Genomic DNA, 23,849 nt, shown 5'->3' on the forward strand with positions numbered 1-23,849 from the left:
GACTTCAGCCCTATCACCACTTTTTCTATTAAAGTTTCATTTTTACCTGGTTGAGAAGGGTTCTGGATGGTGATCATGGTTAATAATTTTAAACAAATATCCAGTAGCTCTTAGTCAGACATTCTTGGGATTATCTTTCATTGCATCCCTAATGGGCTCATCAGCCCAGTGACTTGATACTGCATTGAAGTGGGTGCACCCACCAAAATTAAGATAGCATTTCCAATTCACCGATTCATATAGAATAAATTCACAACAGCGTGGTGGCTCTCATTAACATGGTGTATATACGTTGTGGGGCTAGGCACTGACTCCTTGAGTTGGGGTGAACTACAACTTTGTAGAGGACATAGTTTACCAGCAATACATTAGTATAAAGAGTGTCTGTGTGTTTTACTAAAACTTTCAATGTTTAGAATAAAGAAGTTCCAAGTCTGCTTTAAAGATATCCAAGTTTATTACTGAAAAATGCAATATTCAAATGTGTATGATACAATAAGTAGTTGAATTTGTACATGTAAACCTTGATAAATAGCATCTGAAGGACAAATTTATGCCAAAAGTGTCTTACAACATTTAATCAGATCAATCACTTTCCAGGGGAAAAAAAGCCCTCTCCTTTGTACAACATACAACTGTTTTTTCCTGTCTGAATTCTTAAAGTTTCAGGCTATTCATAGGGTCACAAAAAGTAATCTTAAACACAAAAGAAATCAACAATTAACAGGCCACAGAGACTTTTAGCATGTAGTACTTGAAAGTCAATTCTTCTCAAACATTTTCTGGTAAGTATTGCAATCTCATTTTAAATATTACTTACAAAGTTTGGACTTGTAAATAGAAAAAATAGAGGAAGTTTTTTTTCCTAATTCTTTACTTAGAAACCAAGTTGTATTTAAATATTACATAAATTTCAAATATACACAAACGTATTTAGAAATCTCCTATGATCATATTGCAAGTCAGCCAGGACTATTATTAGAGTAAAAATGATTTAACTTTATTTAGTAACATTTTTACACACAATTCTTTTCAAACAATTGAAATTTTAGTGATACGAATTACTAACCTATATAGAAATTAGAATAAACAATTTGGCAGACTGTACAAATACAAGATTCCAAGACATCTAAATGGAACACAAAATAAAAAGATGATCAGATTCTTTTGTTTTATTCTTTTTGGGGGTAGTGTGGGGTGGGAAGAGCAACTGCCATATTCCCAGTGATTAAAATGCATTGGGTTTAATGCTAATTTCTCAACTATTAGCATCCTAATCACAAATTCCTAGCAATATCAATGCAAGCCTATGCAGAATATATTACAATACAAAGGCTATGGCAAAAAAGTTAGTGCAAGCCAATGGAGACGTTAAAGGGTACATTTTTTAATGCAGTGCACAGATATTCAGCTATAAGAATAATTAACATTTCATGGCTAACTCACCATGCTGCATTAAAAATTTACATCTATAGGGAAGAGCAAAGTGATTTCTAGGCACTCCCTAGCTGTACTATCATAATGAAGTTGTGCTGTCATGGTGAGGCTAAACCATGCCAAAACAAGGTGGCAGCACATGACATTACAGTGTAAAGATGAGGCCAAAACTATCAATACAAGCCCAGTGCTGATGGTTTCAAAATGATCTCAGTTAAGTCAAGTTATATATGTTAACATTATACAAGAGAGAAGGACACAGGATCTTGAGATTTCAGTATTTTGAGAATGTATGTGGGAATGTCCTGATTTTGAAAGGTGCTGGACGGACAGTTCTGGAAAACGAAGCTGCAGATGCAGCAGCAGTGCGTGCTTCCCCACCCTGCTCTGTCAAAGTGCACTCTGACCTGGAAGACGCATCCAACAGCTCAGTATCTGTGCACATTCACTAACTTTGGCCTTGATACTGAGAATGCCAACAAGTGTGTCAGTTCTGGTGGAGTTTTTGTGATGTAGACAGTTGTTCATTGGAAACAGGACTCAGGCCATGTAAGTCACTGAGACGGTATCAGTTAATCCACCTGGATAGGATCTAATTGTGATCTAAAAATGAAAGACTGTGTCTCATCACCCATCCCCTCGGCCATCCAGTTACCTTTAAATTAAGCCTAAACCCCCAAAGAAAAGGAAATGAAGCATGAAAGCTACTACAGCAACTTAACTGCAACCACCCGATGAAGTGAGCTGTAGCTCACGAAAGCTTATGCTCAAATAAATTTGTTAGTCTCTAAGGTGCCATAAGTCCTCCTGTTCTTTTTGCAGATACAGACTAACACAGCTGCTACCCTGAAACCTCTTATTTTTTATTACAACCAATATAGGGCCTGATCCAAAGCCAAGTGGAGTCAATGGGAGTCTTTACATTGACTTTAATAGGCATTGGATCAGGACCATACTGCATCTGCTCATTAGTGGATTTTTACAATGTTGGATTGTTACATTCTACCACTGTAAAATATATATATATTTACCAATATGGATACAGTATGGGAGGAGGTAAAGAGGTTGGATTAACACTATAAGTGAATTTCAATGGGGCGTATGTTCATAAGAGACTTAAGAGCCTTTGAAAAGTTACCCTTTAGCTGTATTCGTATAGTATATACTATACGTGGGTGTGCTGTGGCAGCTTAATAATTTCTTTGATTTTTCACTGTATAATGGTCTGTCTACATACCAAATTGCCTGTGAGTTTTAGTCTCAGCTGCAATATTATGTAAAAACACAAACATGGCTGCATGTTCAATTTCCATACATTTGTCCTGAGTGATCATCCTCAGTCTTTTGTGAAAATTATGAAACAGGAAAAATTTCCTGTTGGATAGAAGATTGCTTTTATTAGGAATGTTAAGTGAACTTACCCCTAAACTACTTTGCACTTCTCAATTATTTCCGTCTTTATATCACACCTCCCATATGAAAGTTTATTTAGTTTTATCTTTCTATAACTTTTTTTCTTTTCATATGAAGTTACTTAAGTAAAATGAATTATTTTATAAACCTGTTGCCCACTAAATGTTAAAGAGAGTTTGTTTACACTTGTTTGAGTGAGAATTTATGCTAAAATGCAGTTATCTATATCATAGTAATGAAGAAGGGGGATTTCAAATGAAACAAAAAAGGAAATAAGTCTTGTTAACATGCCTATGTTAATGGATGTGGACTGACCCATATCTTGGCACAATCCAGCAGATGAACTAAGTCCATAAAAATGCAAAAGCAATCACAGGTAAATGACAATGGTTTTAGTCACCCCACAAATTCTCTGAGTAAGTGCCAGCTTTTGCAATTTACAAGAGAGTAAGTCACAGTAAGAAAATCCCTCAAAGCAGACTACTTGTAGATCTTAAATTATTTTGGTTTTTTATTTAGGATGAGCTAACCCATAGGAACAAATATTACAAAATGCAAATAGCAAAATCAGTGCCTACTCTAAAGCTGTGATTCCCAAGCTCTTTTTAATTTTTGTAGAATATTTCATAGGAGGGATCCTTTTATGGGTCTACCTTTTGAAACCCACACTGCTTGGGCCCTATGTATCCTTGGTGGTCCATATAACATAGTCTGAGAACCACTGCTCCTGCACGTGTACAATTCACAGTAACAGTTCACTTGATGTGCTTATTATTGTGAAAATATTCCACTTTTATTGTGTAAAAGTGAAAGAACATATTTCTAAAGAAAAACAATTATGGTCTATTATCTGCATGGAAACTTTAGGCTTGTTGTTTTTGCGATCAGCTTTAAAAGGTATTCTCAAATTTCTCTACAATACCTTTATGTAAGAGTCGTGTGAGGAGAGTACTAGGGAAAAAATTACGTTAGAGACTAGTTTTCACCTTTAAAACACCTTAAAAGGATGCCCAAATCCAGCAGTGTGTCTATTATCCTTTGGTGGGCATTTACATTCTAAGTGCCAATCAGAAGCTTATTTACATGGCACAGCCATGAGCACTAGGGGGATGTGAATTCCAAAGCATGCCATGGTTGCACACTAATTGCCCCATGAAGACACTAATGGCATGCACTAAAAGTTCCCTAGTGTACATTAACACAGTACTGTTGTACTAAGAGTCCAAACTTAGACTTTAGAAATTCCAGTCAGGGCCCAAGTATGAATACTGAGCTGTTAATCTACATATTGATCCATTCACATTCAGTGGCAGAAAGTAAATACTAGTGAGGCTGATGCAACAGGATTCTTTGAATAATTGTTTTTCTTTTCTCAACCACCAGATTTCTGATCTCACATGTTACGCACAAATTTAAAATATAAGCTGATGAAAAATATGAATGCTAAATTGATGGATTTTTTAAATTTCTAGAATGAAGATTCCTTTTTGATTGTATCAAGAGGCTGAGTTCAGATAGGAATAGTTAAGACATTTTGAACTAGTAACTGGGATCTGTAATACAGTATTTAAAAAGCTGTATGTGGTCTCATGTGGTCTCTCTTAAGGTGCATGCATAGAACAAATGTATTATAAACTAGATCAGGAATGATCTAAAGTATTTTTGCACAGATGCTATGTTTTGAAACTCTTCAGCTTTGGAGAATTCATAAACGCAGCTCGCATGTACAAGTCATTTATACTGGTCACTTATTTGGAAAGACAAATATCTAGAATATGAAAATATAGGTAATCAGCATTCACATAATACATAATTCCTGAGGACAGAGTGTGCCTTATACCTTTGTCAGATAATTTGCATGTTATGCAAACACCACACTAAATGAAATTTAGCAGAAAGGTTCTCAGCTAAAACAAATTCCTATACAGAAGCAATGCCTTTAGACATTGTTGATACACTATACAAACAAAGGAACAAAAACACACAATATTTCTTCAGAAGTTCTTGTGCTTTCCCAGCACTTTAAATTAACTGAACAATGTCAAATTTATATATTCCTATCTAACGTACTTTTATATTTCAACACTGAAAGTCGTTATAGAAGACTTCTGTACATCTCCAAATCCAAGACCATACTTTATTACAAAAAACATTTCCTTTCTGTATTTCTTTATTTTTAATGCCCAACTGGAATTCTTCCAGCTATATATTGATATGTGAAAATATCATCAGGCAAAAAAAAACAAAAACCATGTAGAAATATTAATCATTCTTCCTAATTTTTGGCTAAATTTATACCAGTCCTTCTGCCTTGATCCAGTCAAGGCATGTTGTTAAAACATTAAAAGACATATCATTTGTGACCCTATGCTAGTTAATGGATAAAATTAAACTAGGATGCTATAAAGCTGGAGAGTTAATACATTAAACCAGACAATACAGAGTCTTAAGCACAAAACAGAAGCACATTAAGAATTTCTTATTAAGACTCATGTGACACTGAGAATACAGTGTCAACAGAGTAGAATGGAAACCCTTCCTCTTGAATAGAAGCATGGGAAAGTCTCAATTCTACAGAGCTAGCACTGTGGAATTTTTGGCTAATAAGCTTTGATTAGATCCCCATTGGTGCCAAATTGTGGAAACCTAGGCAGTTTTCTTGTAGGGTCATAAAAAGCTGGATTTTCTCATTAATAGACAATCCAATAAACCTCAATAAGGGTCAGATGTAGGGCCCAATGAAGATAGCAGAAGTCTTTCCATTTACTTTAATGGGCTTTGGATCAGACCCACAGAAAGGTACATTAACATAACGTTCATATGAAAAATATTTCTTCTTTCATTGGCATTGAAATAATAAAACAAAATGCATTCTAGATTTGTGCAAGTAAACATTGGAATTATGCTTGTTACCTAAATAAGGTATACTGAGAAGGAAAACTTCAACTCCTCTCACTGTCTGCAGCCCATGAGTGACTTCACTGCAGCTTTATCCTTAAGATTGACATTAGAATTTATCTTTGCTATAGTTACTGTGCTTTGTTGCATCCTAACATGAGTCCTAAAACTGAAGCGAATTATCTCTGATTTTTTTCTTTTAATTCTTTTCATCTGATAGAAATAAGAACCATTTTAAAAAAAACTGTACAAATGAGAAGCAGGACGATTTTAGTTTCCCCCTTTTCCATAAGTGAATCCTGTACACTTGTTTTAGTTTAGTACTTCATTTCTCCCATATTATGAAATATTAAAAATGAAGACAATTTTCATGACTCTAACCAGAACAGACATTGCAGTATCCTGTATGGATGTGAAAAGTGAAGTTCAATTCTCTATGAGAACATTTACTTTTTCTGCTGATTTTGAAAAAATATTATCCCAAGAAGGCATAAAAGCAGAAAAAAATCTAATCCTAACAGTAATATACATATTTTCCCCCATGCTTTGATGTATGTAGCGCAAGATAAGGAATGCACATTACTGGAATAGATGGAGCGCTGTTATACAACGCTCCGCTTCTCTTTCCCTGAACAAGCAAGTCATGATGTTATAATTTATATTTGATATATATCTGCATAAATGACAGTAGCTTGCATACTGCAAAGTTAACTATATAAATAGACAAGTAAATTATTTGCACTGCAATATAACATTTCAAGTCAAAGTTTTATGAAGTCATAGAATCACTGTCTAGGTAGATCAAACAAAATAATATTGACACAGTTATTCATCTGCGTGCTACATTTAGCATGGAAATGATTCTTCGTTTAGTCTGGAAGTATGTGGAGATGGCCTTTTGGTATATAAAAATGGCAAGACAATTCAAATAGTCACATTTCTTTTCAAATATAGCTGCGACATGAGCAATGCACTGATGTATTCTTTCAATGGAACTGATCTTTCTTTGAATTTAGAATTTTTTGGCTTTATCTATAAAGATAGATGGATGAGAAGTGATGTGCAAACCTTGAACTGCATAGTATATATCGAACATCCTTGTGTCCCCATTTTAGATCAGGACCACATCCACAATCTCACCAAGAGACTAGAACAAACCTGACGAACAGTAAGCTTCAAGGATCATTAACATCAATTTATGGCCACAAAGGCAACAATTAATCATACTTTTTTTTTCATAGGCATTACAACTTTAATTGAGCAATCAAAAGCTTCAGAAATAGCAGATGATATATAACTTGCTTTTTAGTCATGCCCTTAATATGAAAGTTTTACAGGCAATGTATTTATTTTCATTATGCTGTTGCTGACTTGATGAATAGGATGAAAGTCCATTGCAACTTGCTTTACTGATGCGTCCAAGTGCTCAACCCCTCATTGCATTTTCTAATGAACTGATAGCAACTCCTGGTATTGACCATAGACCAGTGACAGATATGGCTATTCATTTTCTTCATTGGAAGCATGTATTTTTCAGTACCCAGCAAAGCCTGCAAATATATTTTCCCAACAGCAGCATATATGCACACTGCTCCTCATTGTCAGATCTACCTTCATTTGAGACCTGCACTCGTCAATTTTTATGGAAGGTTTTTGCTGCTATATGGTATCAACTAAGGCCATTCATGGTGATACTGTTTCCCATTCTTTTTCCGTTCTCTCTGCAAGTGCTCTAGTTCAGCCTCATACATCATTTCCTGGACTAAGTACTTCTCTCTTCTCATTCTGTCACACAAGTCTTTGGGCATGTCTGGGATCAGGTAGGCAATGAAAGACTTTATTCCAAAAACAAGGTGCTGAAAATGAGAACAGAAATAATTTGTTCAAAGATGCTTAAGTGTTCTGTTTAGGGCCAAATTCTGGTGCCACAGAAGTCAATGGCAAAAGTGGGACCAGGATTTGACTCATGATGTAAATAAAAAAAATGTAATGCAAGATGTTTCTAAAGCAACCCTTCATATAAGCAATGCAGTATAACAGGAACAAACTTCCTAAAACAAACCTACGTTCCAATTATCTGAGCTTAATGCACATTCAAGACTCATTCCTTCTTTTTCTATAGCTTCACGAAGATTTGACTGACATCTACATGCCAAATGAGTTTGGACAGAGGAAATGAGGCTCTAGAAACAGTCTGTAGAATTTGTGCAAACTTTCTCAACACAGTTTCCCAGCATGAGGCAGTTGACCAGCACTGGCATTTTCTAATATATCTGGCTCGTCGTTATCTCTCCATAAAGCATCAGGTGTAATCACCTAGTTTATGATACTAACCAGTGCTTTGTTTTTGGGCCCATTGTAGGATATCTGATTTAGATCTTTACACAGGTGGAACAGCAAAAGTAGTATCATTTCTCTCCTAATCCATGACTAACCTCAAATACTATAATGAAAGCCAGCCGCGCAGCTAGGACATGCCAGAACTGCAAGGTGAACTCATAAGGAGCTGAACTCCAGGGCGGCGCTCTGTAGTCTCGATATCTGTAACATAAAGAAAAATGTCCTTTGGTAAGAACACTCCTGAAATACTGCAAATGAGCTAATCAACACATTATTACAGAGGTGCTGGGAAAAAGAATCACCAAAATGATATGTGGGGTTAGAATATGACCGGAGAATGAGGAATAAAGGAATGAAAAGTATCCATTCTAAATACAAATGTTTAAGGACGTATGATAACTATAAACATGCTTCAGCAGCAATTCAATAAACAAGAGAGGAAAATGATTCACAGTGCATGCGAGTACTGAACAGAGCTGAGCTTAACATACTGGTTTCATTTCAAAAGGGGGCAGACAAGCATTTTCTTTCACTTTGATACAGCAGAACACTTTGAGTTTCAAGTTCAAGTGACAGGTTTCAGATGCATCCGATGAAGTGAGCTGTAGCTCACGAAAGCTTATGCTCAAATAAATTGGTTAGTCTCTAAGGTGCCACAAGTACTCCTTTTCTTTTTAAGTTCAAGTGAATCTCTTCCTAACTAGGCCTAGGTTCATTTGATTTACTTCTGGAATGTCTCAGCCAGCCTCAGCTAAGTGTCAATTTCTGGACACTGGATGTGTTTCATGTGTATGAATTTTACTGCAAACACTTTGCACAGTTTTGTTAAATTAAAGGAAAAAGTTCTCTTCAGCCTGCATTGTGGGTCTCTGCTGCATACCCTGTACTCACTCTGCCTGCACAACTCCCACTGACAGCAAATCCTGTGCTGGTTTTAAGCCAGAAGCATAATAATACTGCTGGGCTCTTAATATAGCACTTTTCATCTGCAATCTCAAGGTGCTTTATATAAAGAGGTACCCCCATTTTACAGATGGGGAAACTGAATCGTAGACACTTGAAATGACTTGCCCAAGCTCATGCAGCAGGCCAGTGAAAGAGCCAGTAATAGAACTGAGGTCTTGTCTCCCGAGTCCCAGTTCAGTGCTCTATCCACTAGGCCACACTGCCTCACCATAGAGTGGTGAAACAAGCTTATAAGGAAATGCTAATAAACAAAAATAATAAAAGAAACTGTTTTCTGAGAGTAACTTAAACCCTTGAGTTATAGATGTCAATTTCCGTTAGAATGAAATATTCTCAAAGAACAAGGAGCATCTCAATATAGAGATAAACAAGTTGCGCTTTTAACACATACCTGCAGTATCCTGAGTATCCCATACCAAGCTCATTCAGATCAAATACTGATAAACTACTGTTGACATATCCCTTTAAACATCTGGAAGGAAAAGACACAATCTCAATATTTTCTGCAAACAGCAACTGTTTATCGCAGATTGTGCATGCAAAACGTGTTTCACACATCCCCCACCATCACCAATGCATGTCAAGGTCTATGGTATGCCTTCCAAATCTTTTACTGGATTATTTTTTTATTATTTTTTTATTAATTATTATTATTATTATTGAGTGGCTAGGTTTTTAGCTGAAAGACTGCCATAAAGCCAATGGATGTTTCAGGGATAAACCCTCACACCCTCATTTTTTAAAATGAATTTTGTGCTTTCAAAAGGAGTTGGATGCTGATTTTCACTGTTTATTCAATGAACACATACAGCACAGTCAGTAGCAAAGCAAGGTTCTCTGCAATGTCCTGCCAAAATACCTGAACCTGAAGGGACCTCCTGTAAAGAGAGTAAATGCAGTTCAGTCTCCTTGCAGATTCTGCCGATAATGGAGCCAAATAGTGCCAACGTGATGGTGACTTTTATGATCTGGACTCTTACCCGCTCAGAACAAAATGGAGAGCACCAAACTGCTTTTCACAGATAGCAAAGCACCATCTGATGGCAACAATTTTTGGTCATTACCGACAGGAACTACATACAGACTGATGACCCTAGATGTGAAAGGTTCTATAAGTCCCTGAAAAACTTAAGGAGCCATCTACTCCTTAAGTTAGTTTTCTTTTAAACTGGAAGTCTGTCGTCATCCTCATAGAAAACCACAGTTTGATCCTGTGAAAAGATGCGTGTTAAAAAAGAATGCCTTTTGCCTCCTCCTACTGTCAGTGGTGTAGGGGAGTAAATTAGAAAAAGCCATAGCATAATTTTAGTGAGCAGTCTGCTATCATGAAGCATGGCCCAGTTACCACTGAAGACTATGTTAAGACTCCCACTGAATTCACTGTGAATTGAATGGTTTTGTGACTTTATGTGACAAAAATAAGTGCATATTAAGTGGCATGCTGAAGGGAGGAGCTTTCACCGCCCCTAAATGGGCCATCAGCATTAGTAGCAATATCCAGTGTAACAACAATTTATGAGGATTATTTATCAAATCTAGTGAGGCCAGAATCTATCCTATCTAATCCAACACCTCCTGAACTCCACCCCCTGACCAATGATGAAAAAGGCCAAAGGGGACACTGACAAGGAGGAAGGAAATTATGACCATGCAAGAGTTGGTGAAAACCCAAGAAACCAGGCAAGAGGAAACTATAAAGAACAGAACAAAGTTAAAACAAAAGTCGTCTCCCAGAAACAAGGGGGTATTTATTGCATCAATGACAACATCTTTTAAAATCACAAACAAAACTATAAAGGAAGGAAACACAATAAAATCACAAAATATATTTACAAAGTTAATTTTAACATACCCCCTATTGAATGTGTAGCTTTCAAGCCAAAGCACAATAAAACAAGTTGTCAGCTGGCATTTTAGAAAATGTGAGGTACCAGCCATGAACACTAAACAAAGAAACAATTTTCTAGCTAGTCATTACTTTTAATGAGCACTTAAACGCTGAACCAATTTTAGCAAAATGAACTCTGATCAGTGAAAACGACAACTTTTTCATTTCAAATTTCACCTCTTCTATTTTTATCCTGGGTGATGGATGGGACGGAACAACTCTCCCCAAACATTAAAACCTGAATGTTGAGGAATTAATTCCAGTAGCAAAAATATTACTGCTGTGACTGTGCTCATTGTCCTGGGCTTATTTTTGGCTGGCTATCTCAACATGATCCACACTGATGAGCAGCCAAACAAGTCAAAAATCATGTCATGCTGGTCCCTTTATTTCACAGTAAAACTGAATAGACTAATGCTTCACTACTGAACATAGATATGTAATTAACTTGTGGCACTCACAGCTACAAGAAAGTAATCACTGTTCTCATTAACCTGCAGAACTCATTACCACAAGGCCAAGATGAAGCAAATCAGACATTTATGTGAATAATAACTCTTGCGTCAAGGTTCCTTCCCCACTCTAAACTCTAGGGTACAGATGTGGGGACCTGCATGAAAGACCCCCTAAGCTTATTCTTACCAGCGTAGGTTAAAAACTTCCCCAAGGTACAAACTTTGCCTTGTCCTTGAACAGTATGCTGCCACTACCAAGCGTTTTAAACAAAGAACAGGGAAAGAGACCACTTCGAGATGTCTTTCCCCAAAATATCCCCCCCCCAGCCCTAAACACCCCCTTTCCTGGGGAGGCTTGAGAATAATATCCTAACCAATTTGTTACAAAATCATCAAACACCCAAACCCCTGGATCTTGGAACAATGGAAAAATCAATCAGGTTCTTCAAAGAAGGATTTTATTAAAAAAAAAAAAAGAAAGGTAAAAATCATCTCTGTAAAATCAGGATGGAAAATACTTTACAGGGTATTCAGATTCAAAACACAGAAGATCCCCCTCTGGCAAAATCTTAAAGTTACAGAAAACAGGAATAAACCTCCCTCCACACAGGGAAAATTCACATAAAACAAAAGATAAACTAACCCGCCTTGCCTGGCTTACCTATACTGGTTGCAATATTGGAGACTTGGATTAGGATGGGTTGGAGAAGACGGATTTCTGTCTGGCCTCTCTCTGTCCCAAGAGAGATCAACCACATAAACAAAGACCACAAACAAAACCCCTCCCTGTCCCCCAAGATTTGAAATTATCTTGTCTCCTTATTGGCCCTTTGGGTCAGGTGCCAGCCAGGTTAGCTGAGCTTCTTAACCCTTTACAGGTAACAGGATGTTGCCTCTGGCCAGGAAGGATTTTATAGCACTGTGTACAGAAAGGTGGTTACCCTTCCCTCTATATTTATGACACGCTCCCCAAATCACAGATAGGGTGAAACACTGGCTGTGATTTCTTCCTGGAGCTCTAGGAGAAAACAGAGTTAATAAGACACATGCACCTCTAAATATACTACTTAGTGTATAAAGACTAAGAATAGCTTCCACATCTTAAGGACGATTTGGACCAGTTGATTCTGGGAAACTTTCAAGGGAGAGTGCATCAGCCACTTTGTTAGAAGCCCAAAATGTGTTGTATGTTGAAATCAAAATCTTGGAGAGCTAAACTCCACCAAATAAGTTTTTTGTTATTTCCCTTGACGGTATGAAGCCACTGTAGTGCCGCATGGTCAGTTCTCAGGTGGAAACGGTGTCCCCAAATATATGGGAGTAGCTTTTCCAGACCGTAGACAATGGTGTAACATTCCTTTTCACTGATTGACCAGTGGCTTTGCCTCTCAGACAGCTTCTTGCTGAGAAACACGACAGGATGGAACTCTTGATTCAGTCCTTCCTGCATTAAGACTGCTCCCACACCACGCTCGGACGCATCTGTGGTTACTAGGAACGGTTTGTCAAAGTCTGGGGCCCTTAGCACAAAGTCAGACATGAGTGTCGCTTTAGGCTGGTTAAAGGCCTTCTGACACTCTTTGGTCCACTGAACTGCATTTGGGTGTTTCTTTTTGGTTAGGTCTGTCAGTGGGGTGGCGATTTGGCTGTATTGCAGTACAAACTGCCTGTAATATCCGGCCAAGCCTAAGAAGGATTGGACCTGTTTCTTTGACTTTGGGACAGGCCACTTTTGGATAGCATCCACTTTGGCCTGTAGGGGGCTGATAGTTCCTTGACCCACCTGGTGTCCAAGGTAAGTCACTCTGTTTAGGCCTATTTGACACTTCTTAGCCTTAACAGTTAGTCCTGCCTCCCTTATGTGCTCGAAGACTTTTTGTAGATGTTCCAGGTGTTCTGCCCAGGAATCCAAAAATATGGCCACATTGTCAAGGTAGGCGACTGCATATTCTCCCAATTCTGCTAGGAGACCATCTACAAGTTTTTGGAAGGTGGTGGGTGCATTCCGCAGCCCGAAAGGGAGCACATTAAATTCATACAGCCCAACATGTGTGATGAAGGCTGACCTTTCCTTGGCGGATTCATTGAGTGGTACCTTCCAGTACCCCTTAGTTAAGTCCAAGGTAGAGATGAACTGGTCCCATCCCAGTTTCTCCAATAGTTCATCTGTGTGTGGCATTGGATAGTTGTCTGGGTGAGTTACAGCATTTAGCTTATAGTAGTCCATGCAAAAACGTATCTCCCCATCTGTTTTGGGAACTAGAACCACTGGAGATGCCCATGCACTGCGGGAGGGGTGGATTACACTCATCTGTAGCATATCCTGGCTCTCCCATTCTATAGCAGTTTTAGCTTGAGGAGACACCCAGTAAGGTTGGGATCTAATTGGGTGAGCATTACCTGTGTCAATGGAGTGGTATGCCTGTTCAGCCAGTCCTGGGGTGGCTGAGAACGTCGGCACGTAGCTAGTGCACATCTCCTTGATCTGCTGTTGCTGCATGCGCCCAAGGGTCATGGAGAGGTTCACCTCTTCCACACCACGAGCGCTTTTCCCTTCATAGTAGACACCTTCAGGCCACCCAGCGTCATCTCCTCCCTGGGCTGTAAACTGACAAACCTTTAATTCTCTGGAATGAAAGGGCTTTAGAGAATTAATATGGTACACCTTAGGCTTTTGGTTGGATGTGGGGAACGCTATGAGATAATTAACAGCTCCCAGGCGCTCTTGGACCGTGAATGGCACTTCCCACGATGCTTCCATTTTATGGGCCTGGAGCGCCTTTAAGACTTTGAAGGAACGCTCTCTGGCATGTTTATCATACCAGGCTTTTTGCTCTTTTTGAGCATCTTTTAGGTTTTCTTTAGCAAGGGCTAAAGAGGCATGGAGGGTGTTTTTAGGTTGGTTACAAAGTCCAGAATGTTAGTTCCTGGAGAAGGTGTAAACCCCTCCCATTGCTGTTTCACCAACTGTAATGGCCCCTTAACGTCGCGGCCATATACAAATTCAAATGGTGAAGACCCTAAATTGGGATGTGGTACAGCTCTGTAAGCAAAGAGCAACTGCTGCAAGACTAGGTCCTAATCACTGGAGTGCTCATTTATGAATTTACGTATCATGGCCCCCAAAGTTCCATTAAACTTCTCCACCATGCCATTTATTTGATGGTGGTAAGGGGTGGCAACCAAGTGATTTACCCCATGAGCTTCCCAAAGGCTTTCCATAGTTCCTGTTAGGAAATTAGTTCCTACATCTGTGAGGATGTAGGAGGGCCAACCTACCCTGGCAAAAATGTCTGCTAGTGCCTGGCACACACTTTTAGCCCTGGTGTTGCTTGGAGCTACTGCTTCCGGCCACTGGGGGGGCAAAATCCATGAAAGTCAATATGGACTGCTTTCCTCTGGATGTCTTTTTTGGAAAAGGACCTAGAATATCTACAGCTACTTGCTGAAATGGAACCTCAATGATGGGGAGTGGCTGGAGAGGGGCTTTGACCTGGTCTTGGGGTTTTCCCACTCTTTGGCATACCTCAGAAGATCGGACATAGGCAGAAACATCCTTGCCCATTCCCTCCCAGTGGAATGACCTCCCCAAAAGGTCTTTGGTCCTGTTCACCCCAGCATGGCTACTAGGATGATTGTGGGCTAAGCTCAAGAGCTTTTCCCGGTACTTAGTTGGAACTACCAACTGTCTCTGAGGATTCCTGGTGCCTACCAGAAAGAGTTTCCTTATATAAAAGTCTTCTTTCTACAACAAACCGGGATCGATTAGAAGAGTTGAGAGGCAGTGGTTTGCTCTGTGCCTCCGTCCAAGATCTCTGGAGGCTTCCTGCTTCCTGTTCGGCCTGGAACTGTTCCTTTGATGCTGGAGACATCAGTTCCTCACTGGATTGTAGACCTGGGCTTGGTCCCTCTGGAAGCGATGCCGGTGATGGTGCTGTTTCTGTTGATGGTGAACCGCTCTCTGCTGGTGCACTGTGGGGTATTTCAGGCTCTGGCTGAGCCTTTTGTGTAGGCTCATCTGCTGCTGCTGTTAGTGCAGGCTCGGTGGTGCCCCCTGGTGTTGGAGCTGTAGATGGGTTTGCAAGCACTGAACTCAGTGCTGGCAATGGTTCTGGTGCTGGTTGCTTCGCCAGTTTTGGTTCGGGGACTGGCTTTGGCTGGGTCTCTGGGACTGGATCCACTGCGGCCATTGCAGTTGTTGGCAGGGGATCCAGTTCCACCACCTCCATCTGGGTCTCTGGTAACACAGACAGGGCCCTGGTGGAAGGCTCAGGAACAGGGATAGGTGTGGAAGCTTGCTTAGTCTGGCTGCGTGTGACCATTCCCACCCTCTTGGCCAGCTTTAAATGGTTGGCCAAGTCTTCCCCCAGCAGCATGGGAATGGGATAATCATCACAGACTGCAAAAGTCCACATTCCTGACCAGCCCTCGTACTGGACAGGCAACTTGGCTGTAGGCAAATCGAAAGAGTTGGACTTGAAGGGTTGAATCATCACTTGGGCCTCTTGGTTGATCAAGCTGGGGTCCACTAAGGATTGATGGATAGCTGACACCTGTGCTCCAGTGTCCCTCCATGCTATAACCTTCTTCCCGCCCACACTCACAGTTTCCCTTCACTCTAAGGGTATCTGGGAGGCACCTGGGCCTGAGGACCTTTGGTGTGACTCCAGTGCAATGAACTGTAATCTGTTGGGGTTCTTGGGGCAGTTGGCCTTCACTTGCCTCAGCTCATTACATTTAAAACATTGCCCAGTTGACTGGTCACTGGGGAGAGGTGGGTTGCTGGAGAATGGTATGGTGGGACGATAAGGTGTCTGAGGTTTTCCTTGGGATGTAGGTGGGATCTTGGGTTGCCCCTGGTGATAGGGTTTTGTTTCGGGTTGCCCCTTCTGATATTCGCTCTAACTGCTACTAGTTTTTCTCTTTTCTGCCACCTCCACCCATTTGGCTCCAATCTCCCCGCCTTGATTACAGTTTTGGGCTTCCCATCTAGGATGTACCTTTCTATTTCCCCAGGAACACCCTCTAAGAACTGCTCCGTTTGCATTAGGAAGGGCAAGTCTTCTGGAGATTTAACACTTGCTCCTGATATCCAGGCATCCCAATGTTTCACAATGTGGTAGGCATGTTGGGTAAATGACACGTCTGGTTTCCACCTTAGGGCTCTGAACCGCCGACGGCAATGCTCAGGTGTTAGCCCCATTCTGACTCTCACCTGGGTTTTAAAAAGTTCATAACTGTTCATGGGTTCCTTAGGCATTTCAGCCGCCACCTCAGCTAAGGGTCCACTGAGCTGCGGCCTCAGCTCTACCATGTACTGGTCTGTAGAGATGCTGTATCCAAGGCAAACCCTTTCAAAGTTTTCTAAGAAGGCCTCGGTATCATCGCCTGCCTTGTAGGTGGGGAACTTTCTGGGTTGGGAAGTGGTACCTGGAGAAGGATTGCTAGGGTTGGTTGGTATATTCTTGCCTTCTCAATCTCCAGAGCATGCTTCCTCTTTTTTTCTTTCTCCTCCACAGCTCTCTTGTGGGCCGCTTCCTCTGCCTCCACCCTGGCTTTTTCTGCCTCCATCTCCAAGTGCCTTAAGGCCACCTGGCTATCATGGTCTTTTGGTTTCTCTTCAGCTTCGAATCTGGCCAGCTCTAGTTTATTAGCTGCTTCACTGGTAGTCATTTTCCTGCTTTCTTGTGCTTAACTTTAGCTATATCAGATAGTTAGGAAAAAAAACCCCAAAACTTGTGAATTTCCCTGCAGGAGGTTAACTACCCTGCTTTTAGGGTAGAGAAAACTCCAGCTCAAAAAAGAAAAATCCCTTTGTAAAAAAACTAATACCTCTGTCTCCAGGCAAATAGACAGAAAACCCTCTAGCTGCTCTCAGCTTTAAAAAAAACCTCTTCAGGTCTGTGCTTTAGGTTCAAAATGATCTCTGGTTCAGAATGATCCCACCGCTCTGCCACCATGTCAGGGTTCCTTCCCCACTCTGAACTCTAGGGTACAGATGTGGGAACCCGCATGAAAGACCCCCTAAGCTTATTCTTAGCAGCGTAGGTAAGGAGGGATTTTATAGCACTGTATACAGAAAGGTGGTTACCCTTCATATTTATGACATCTTGTATGTAACTTTGATTCAAATTCATGTTTGATTATTTATTTGAGAAAGAAAACAACTTCAAAGACACAAAGTTTTTGAGAACTTCTCCCCCATGTGAAATACAATTTTATCCTTATCTCAGCAGTCTGTCTGCATAATTTCCAGGTTAGGGTCATGAACCGTCTTTTTCTGAAATGATCATCAAAAGCACTTGAAAAATCTGGGACTATAACTTTTGTAACTAGCCTGAATTTGTTTATTTCACATTTCCTCCTCTGCTATAATAAATTATACAAATTAAATGTTGAATGGCCAAAGTGCTAACACACACTACAGATATCAGTTCTTGTTGCTACATACTTAAATTTTACATGAGCCTATGTGCATGTTTCATTTGTCCCATTCATCTCCTCTGTTCATGTTTAAACCAGTCACCGTATTTCACTCTGGTGAAGGGATTTTGGAAAGAAAAGCATGATTTTATTTTAAGTAGAATCTCTGTGGAAGTTGCTTAGGAAACTGTGATACAGTCAGGTTTGTGTAACTATAAAGGACAAAATACTACTGATCCAATGTACAGATTGCAGGAAGGACAATGGGGAAAAATTCACTTCCACAGCAAGATAAAGTTAATGTCTGCCAAAAAAAAAAAAAAGTATGTATAGAAAACGTCTGAATTACTTTTCCTGTCTGTATCCTTCATCTGTACAAGGGCCATATTTGTATGCATAGACAAAACGTGGGATATAGTCAGAAGTAATTGCAATAACAAATGCATTAGTTATGACAGCCAGGACTCCAATTCCTTCAAGGATTCCATACCAGATACCTAAGAGAAAGAAGAATCAATTGAAAGAATAAGAACATTCTTTTTATACTATTTTTCTTGTTTACTGAGAAACACAATCACTGTGCCAAAAAAGCTATGTTCAGATCCAGACTTGGATTAAGCTAAACTTCCCAAGAATTTTGCCATCATGGGCTGTGTCCGAACTAGAGTCACACAATAGGCTCCTTCTAGTTTTAGATCCAATCTGTAAATCCCAAACACCCAAATCTGGGATACCGTTTAAAACTATTACCTTGTAAGTATATAAAACTCAAAAAGGATGGTCGTTTCAAGAGAGTGAAGACGAGGAAACAAAGAATTGTTATAATGGAGATCAGTAGGGAAGAAAATGTTTATTGTGAATGCTGCTGAACTATATGGGATACAAATACTGTCTCCTACTTACAGTAACTCTTAGATCAAGCAGAAAGGCTAGAAATTCCACAGGCTGACACCAATCATAAACCTGTGTTACTCCTTATCAGGGTGATTTGAGATGTGCTGTCAATCTGTCTCAGAGAACCCCTCACAGCTGTATGTTAACATCACTGCTTCCTGATCATTCTCAATTATATCAATAGTACATCTTCAGTGCAGCAGACCACTTTCTCTGTAAACTTTAACAAGGTATAACTTAGTGCCAAAAGTATAACCAGGAAGACCCAAGTATAAGCCACTAAAAAGTGGCAAAAAGAGACTTAAATCCAGCTTGAATTCTACTTATGGCCAAAGAGTATCATCTCCTTATGTCAGGACTCAGTCAGTTTAGCTCTTAAACATCGCAGAGCTTCTGCTTTGAAAGTCCATTGATATTCAAAAAAGAACAGGAGTACTTGTGGCACCTTAGAGACTAATTTGAGCATTAGTCTCTAAGGTGCCACAAGTTCTCCTGTTGTTTTTGCAGATACAGACTAACACGGCTGCTACTCTGAAACCACTGATATTCAGTAATTTTAGATATCATTTTAGGCCCAGAGGTTTTTTCTTTTTTTTCAATAAGTAGCCCAGTGGTTCCCAAACTTGTTCGGCCGCTTGTGCAGGGAAAGCCCCTGGCGGGCCGGGCGGTTTGTTTACCTGCCGCGTCAGCAGGTTTGGCTGATCTCGGCTCCCAGTGGCCGCAGTTTGCTGCTCCAGGCCAATGGGAGCTGCTGGAAGTGGCGCGGGCCGAGGGACATACTGGCCGCCACTTCCAGCAGCTCCCATTGGCCTGGAGCAGTGAACCACGACCACTGGGAGCCGCAATTGGCCGAACCTGTGGACGCGGCAGGTAAACAAACCGGGCCAGCCCGCCAGGGGCTTTCCCTGCACAAGCGGCCGAACAAGTTTGGGAACCACTGAAGTAGCCTAATGGTGGGCCTTTAAAGCCACATTTTAGAGTTCAACACAATGATCTCTCACTGGGAATTGTTGGTGCTCAGTACTTTTGAAAAACAAAGTCATTTATTTAGATGATAAAATCTGGTTTTAAAGCCTAACTTCAGATTCCTTTTGTTTAACATTTTGGCCATTGTTGATATTTGTAGTTAACCTGTTATACCCACTTCCTTTCAGTTATTTTTAAACTTTTCATGGCATTAGCATTTTAAGAGAATAAAACACAAGCTGGTAGTACAATGACTGCGCATCATCATTGTGCTCTCTTACCTATATCTTACCTATATCTGTTGCTCTTGCAGGCATAGGTCTCCTCCACTGGGTAACAAACTTGTAAGCATCTAGTCTTATTTCTATAATATTATTAAGCAATGCCAGGAGAGGTGCCAGTGGGAAGGCAGCAACAAAGATGGTGGTAAAGCCAAACTGTAAAACTAACAACAGATTGCCAGATTAGAAAATGCAAACAGATGCGGCCTTAAAAAGGAAAAGCTTTGAACTGCTGCTGAGTTCCATAAGAAAACTGCATATTGCTGTACATTTGCTCACCCATTTCTAAGTACTCATCCATTAAGCCATGGAGATTCATTGGCTGCAGATTCCAATCTTTTTCCCATTGAGGTAGTGAAATTTTATGCTCCAATAACTGCCCTCCTTTCTTGATCTTGCGTCGTGACCACCAGTTCTGTAGTAACCTACATTAGACAGACAGATCATCGAGCTTGTGATATCACTGGCGGTGCCTGTTCAAGAATTTACAATATTCACGGATATCATCATGAGTTAGCATCCTAGGCCAATTTTGAACTGTTGCAAGCTACCCGAGAGTGCATACCTGTGGAGATACTTTCTCACGAGCATTCCTCAAAATTCTTAGAAGATCATATTCAAGCCAGAGCAGAGAGCCTTTACAAGACCTTACATGCAACTTAAGCTTCACATTAAGGGTTTAATTTCAACTGAAGGGCCCCTTATAGTGGGGTGATGTTTTCAATGCACAAACCTAAAGAGATTTTTTTTTAATGTCACAGAGCCTTCTTGAAAGAGTACTTGTTAAAGAATATTGTTTTCTCCTGTAGCAAGGATGCGTCTTTAACAAGGTTTTGGTGAAACCACAAATATAAGGCAGGATTGTGACCAGCCCTTATGATGCTATGCAATGGTTATCTGATGGGGGAGTTGTTAATAATAATAAAAATCAGCTAAAGATTGTACAAAGCTTCTCAGATGAATGAAAATGGTTATGCGAGTGCTAAGTATTATTTCAACTTGGGCAGCTGGAAATCAGAGACTGCAATTGTGTGTTCTGGTTTGGAAGTCACTTGAACACACACTTTAGGGAGGCAAAATTCACACTTCACTGAAAAGGGACTGTGCTGGAAAGTGTTTCTATTAGGTTTGTCAATCTGCTCGTATTCATTTCTAAATCCAGTTTATCCTTTGTCACACCCTTTCTTTTGCTGCTGAAAAGGCCTCAAGGATAAACAAAGGCCTTGTCTGAATGCCCAGACTACTGTTTTGTGAAAGGGGAAATAATAAACTAAGGAAGCTTGTTCTCAAATATTTGTGAGATAAAGAAATTAAGATACTGGCTGAACTGGGAAGACAGGAAGTCTAATACCCTGTGTACCTTTGTTCTATTGAGTGTTTCAGGTCTAGCAGCAACTGTATAGTGCCCCAAAAGTTTTATCAGGTTGCTGGCACACAACGAACACAGCTTTTTGGACAGGGTTTCAAGGTTAGAGCTCTGGACTATACTTTGATGTGTCACAAGAAATGTAGTATATTCTTCCAATGTCTTAAAGATTTTAAAAATCTTGGCCTAACTGTTCCGTTTAGAAGCTGCACAATAAAGTTGTGAAAGATAATTAATTTTAAACAACATGAAACAATTCAAAAGGCTCAAGTATTCCATAAACCCTTATTGCTGAACAGCAGTTAATGTTGTTCCTGGGAACAAACCCACAGCATCTGATGGGGGAGGTGCAATAACAAGGAAAAAAGTTTTTTGAAATGGCTATTTTAGAGAAACTAGATAATTTAAATTCCATTTACTTTATTTACAGCATCCATCCTACAGGGGAGGGGATCAGCGTCTTTTTAATGTTTTCTCAAACTGCGCTTTTGTGCTCTCCACTTGTGTTTGTAAAGCTAACATTCAAAACAAGAAACTGGTGAGAGGAATCCTTTTTCGGTCCCAGAGCACGGATTGTTTTATAGAGGGACAGGGGCACCACTCTAGTTAACGTGAAGACTAGCTTACTGTTTAACAGCCAAAGTGCTCAAAAATCCACATGCTTGATGAGACCAACTTGATGAATTGCTCTGCCACGTGGGGATCTGGGGGCAGGGTCAGTGGTCCAAATTTGAGGTCATCCGAGCAAGAGGTTCCTGGGATAGAGCCTCCCCACAAAGTCAGATGACAAACATTTTATGGTTCTTATAACAATTTTTCTTGCGCATATCTGGGGCTCAAACTATGGCTCTTATCCTTCCAAAACTGATGTCACCTGCATGGAACTGAACTCTGCCTTTTTGAGGAAAGCAACATAGAAAAAAAAAGTGTCAGGGTAAAGTCTGGAATGGAACATAAGCAGCTCTCATGACTGTGAATTTGAGTCCAGCTCTATGCAGCTTTCTGAGAATGTGTGTTGGCACATTAGTGGCTCTCAGCCTGTATTCTTCAGGGGATCCCTCTGGAAGTATTGCCTTGAGAGCAAAGCTTCTGGTTCAAGAGCTGTTATTTCAAAGTACTCCAAAATCCACACGCACACTCAGGTTTTACTTGAGCAACATTGTCATGGAAAACAGCATTAATTAACTAGAGGGAAGATGAAAGACTCTGGTAAGCAGCAGCATTAGAATAATGTAACCATGATTCTGAACCTCATCTGCTTCTGGAACAAGGGGACAGTGTGATCAAATAAAAGTAAGTAACTGTGATTCAACATTAGCATGACCAAAAGGGCTTCAATGAGCATCACTAAACACCCCAAAAAAGAGAGCCTAGTACTAAGGACTGGTGTAAGTTCAGCATTGACCAACGTGATGCCAGGATACTGTCTTCAGTCAAAACAGTAACTTATATTTCTCATAAAAAATAAACACAGAAAACATTCAACTTTCTACAACACTGCATCCTGTCTACACAAACCAAAGTATCACAGCTATCAGTTTCACTCCTCAAAGTACTGTAGTTCCTACAAAAAAGGGGTCTGAAGGAAACATTAGGAATTTTGAAATTTTTAGTCACATGGCCATATATAAAACAGTCATAGCAAACCTCAAACAATATTCACCCCCCGTGCAAACTGTTATAGAAAAGTCATGCAGTGCACAGTCTACCATGAGTATTTTGATATGATACTCTAACCCAAAAGAAAGATTTTTTTTGCAGAACTTTTTCTACTCTGTTAAAGTGGAAATGCTGGTTCAGCCTTAACTTTAGTGGAGCTACCATGCCACCATAATAGTGCTGTGCAATATTAGGGCTGGGGTAGAAATCAGAATGCAAGTTATGGTTTTCTGGGCAAAGGGCCCCTCAGAAACCACCCGCCCTCAAAGTGTTGTAGGTGCTCACGGAGATTGTCTGGAGTATGCTACCCCACAGCATGAGTTGGGGTAGACTCTGTGATGCAAATTAGCAGCCATTGGATTAAGGGGCTCCAGAAATGTAACCTCCCCAAAATAAGCTGCTTATAATTTTCAGAGTGCACAAAAGTCCATGTGCATGTGTAAATGGCTTTAAAAACTCATATGCTGCAGCAGAGTCTGGAGTACAGCCTGTGTTGCAAATTTGGGGTCTGACCCAGAACTCTGTATCCTAACATCCCTGATCCTCAGTAAAATATGGATCTAGATCCAAACTCTGCATGTGGCCCTCTCTTTCTATAATGAGCTGTACCAAATCTTCAGATCTCATCACCTTATCTTGGGAAATACTGAGTGACTCTCTAACACTGAGATCCACATATGGATTCAAACTTTGGTACTCACGTCCATGTATCAGAAAACCAGGAGCTGGGGCTTGTATGAAGTCCAAGAGATTTAAAACAAATCATTTAGTATTTAATATGTTCATATGTATTTGTTCACATATGCTTCTGCTTAGCTAGTTAAGATTTACAATTAAAAGCCATAATCTCCGTTCACCTACAT

At 40.1% G+C, this 23,849-nt stretch overlaps 1 protein-coding gene across 1 annotated transcript in view; it reads right to left on the minus strand.

Moving 5' to 3' along the window:
- Positions 1–453: 453 nt before the first annotated feature.
- Positions 454–23,849, minus strand: part of ANO3 (anoctamin 3) — a 141,883-nt gene continuing 118,487 nt past the window's right edge. Inside the window, exons 19-24 of the mRNA XM_077818491.1 lie at positions 20,241–20,386; positions 19,973–20,125; positions 18,170–18,317; positions 9,446–9,526; positions 8,184–8,289; positions 454–7,604 (exon numbers count right to left, since the gene is read on the minus strand). Of these exons, the coding sequence (XP_077674617.1) occupies positions 7,422–7,604; positions 8,184–8,289; positions 9,446–9,526; positions 18,170–18,317; positions 19,973–20,125; positions 20,241–20,386 (817 nt within the window). The 3' untranslated portion in view covers positions 454–7,421. The remainder of the gene's footprint in view (positions 7,605–8,183; positions 8,290–9,445; positions 9,527–18,169; positions 18,318–19,972; positions 20,126–20,240; positions 20,387–23,849) is intronic.

This window comes from Eretmochelys imbricata, chromosome 6 (assembly GCF_965152235.1).
Source record: "Eretmochelys imbricata isolate rEreImb1 chromosome 6, rEreImb1.hap1, whole genome shotgun sequence".
NCBI lineage: Eukaryota > Metazoa > Chordata > Testudines > Cheloniidae > Eretmochelys > Eretmochelys imbricata.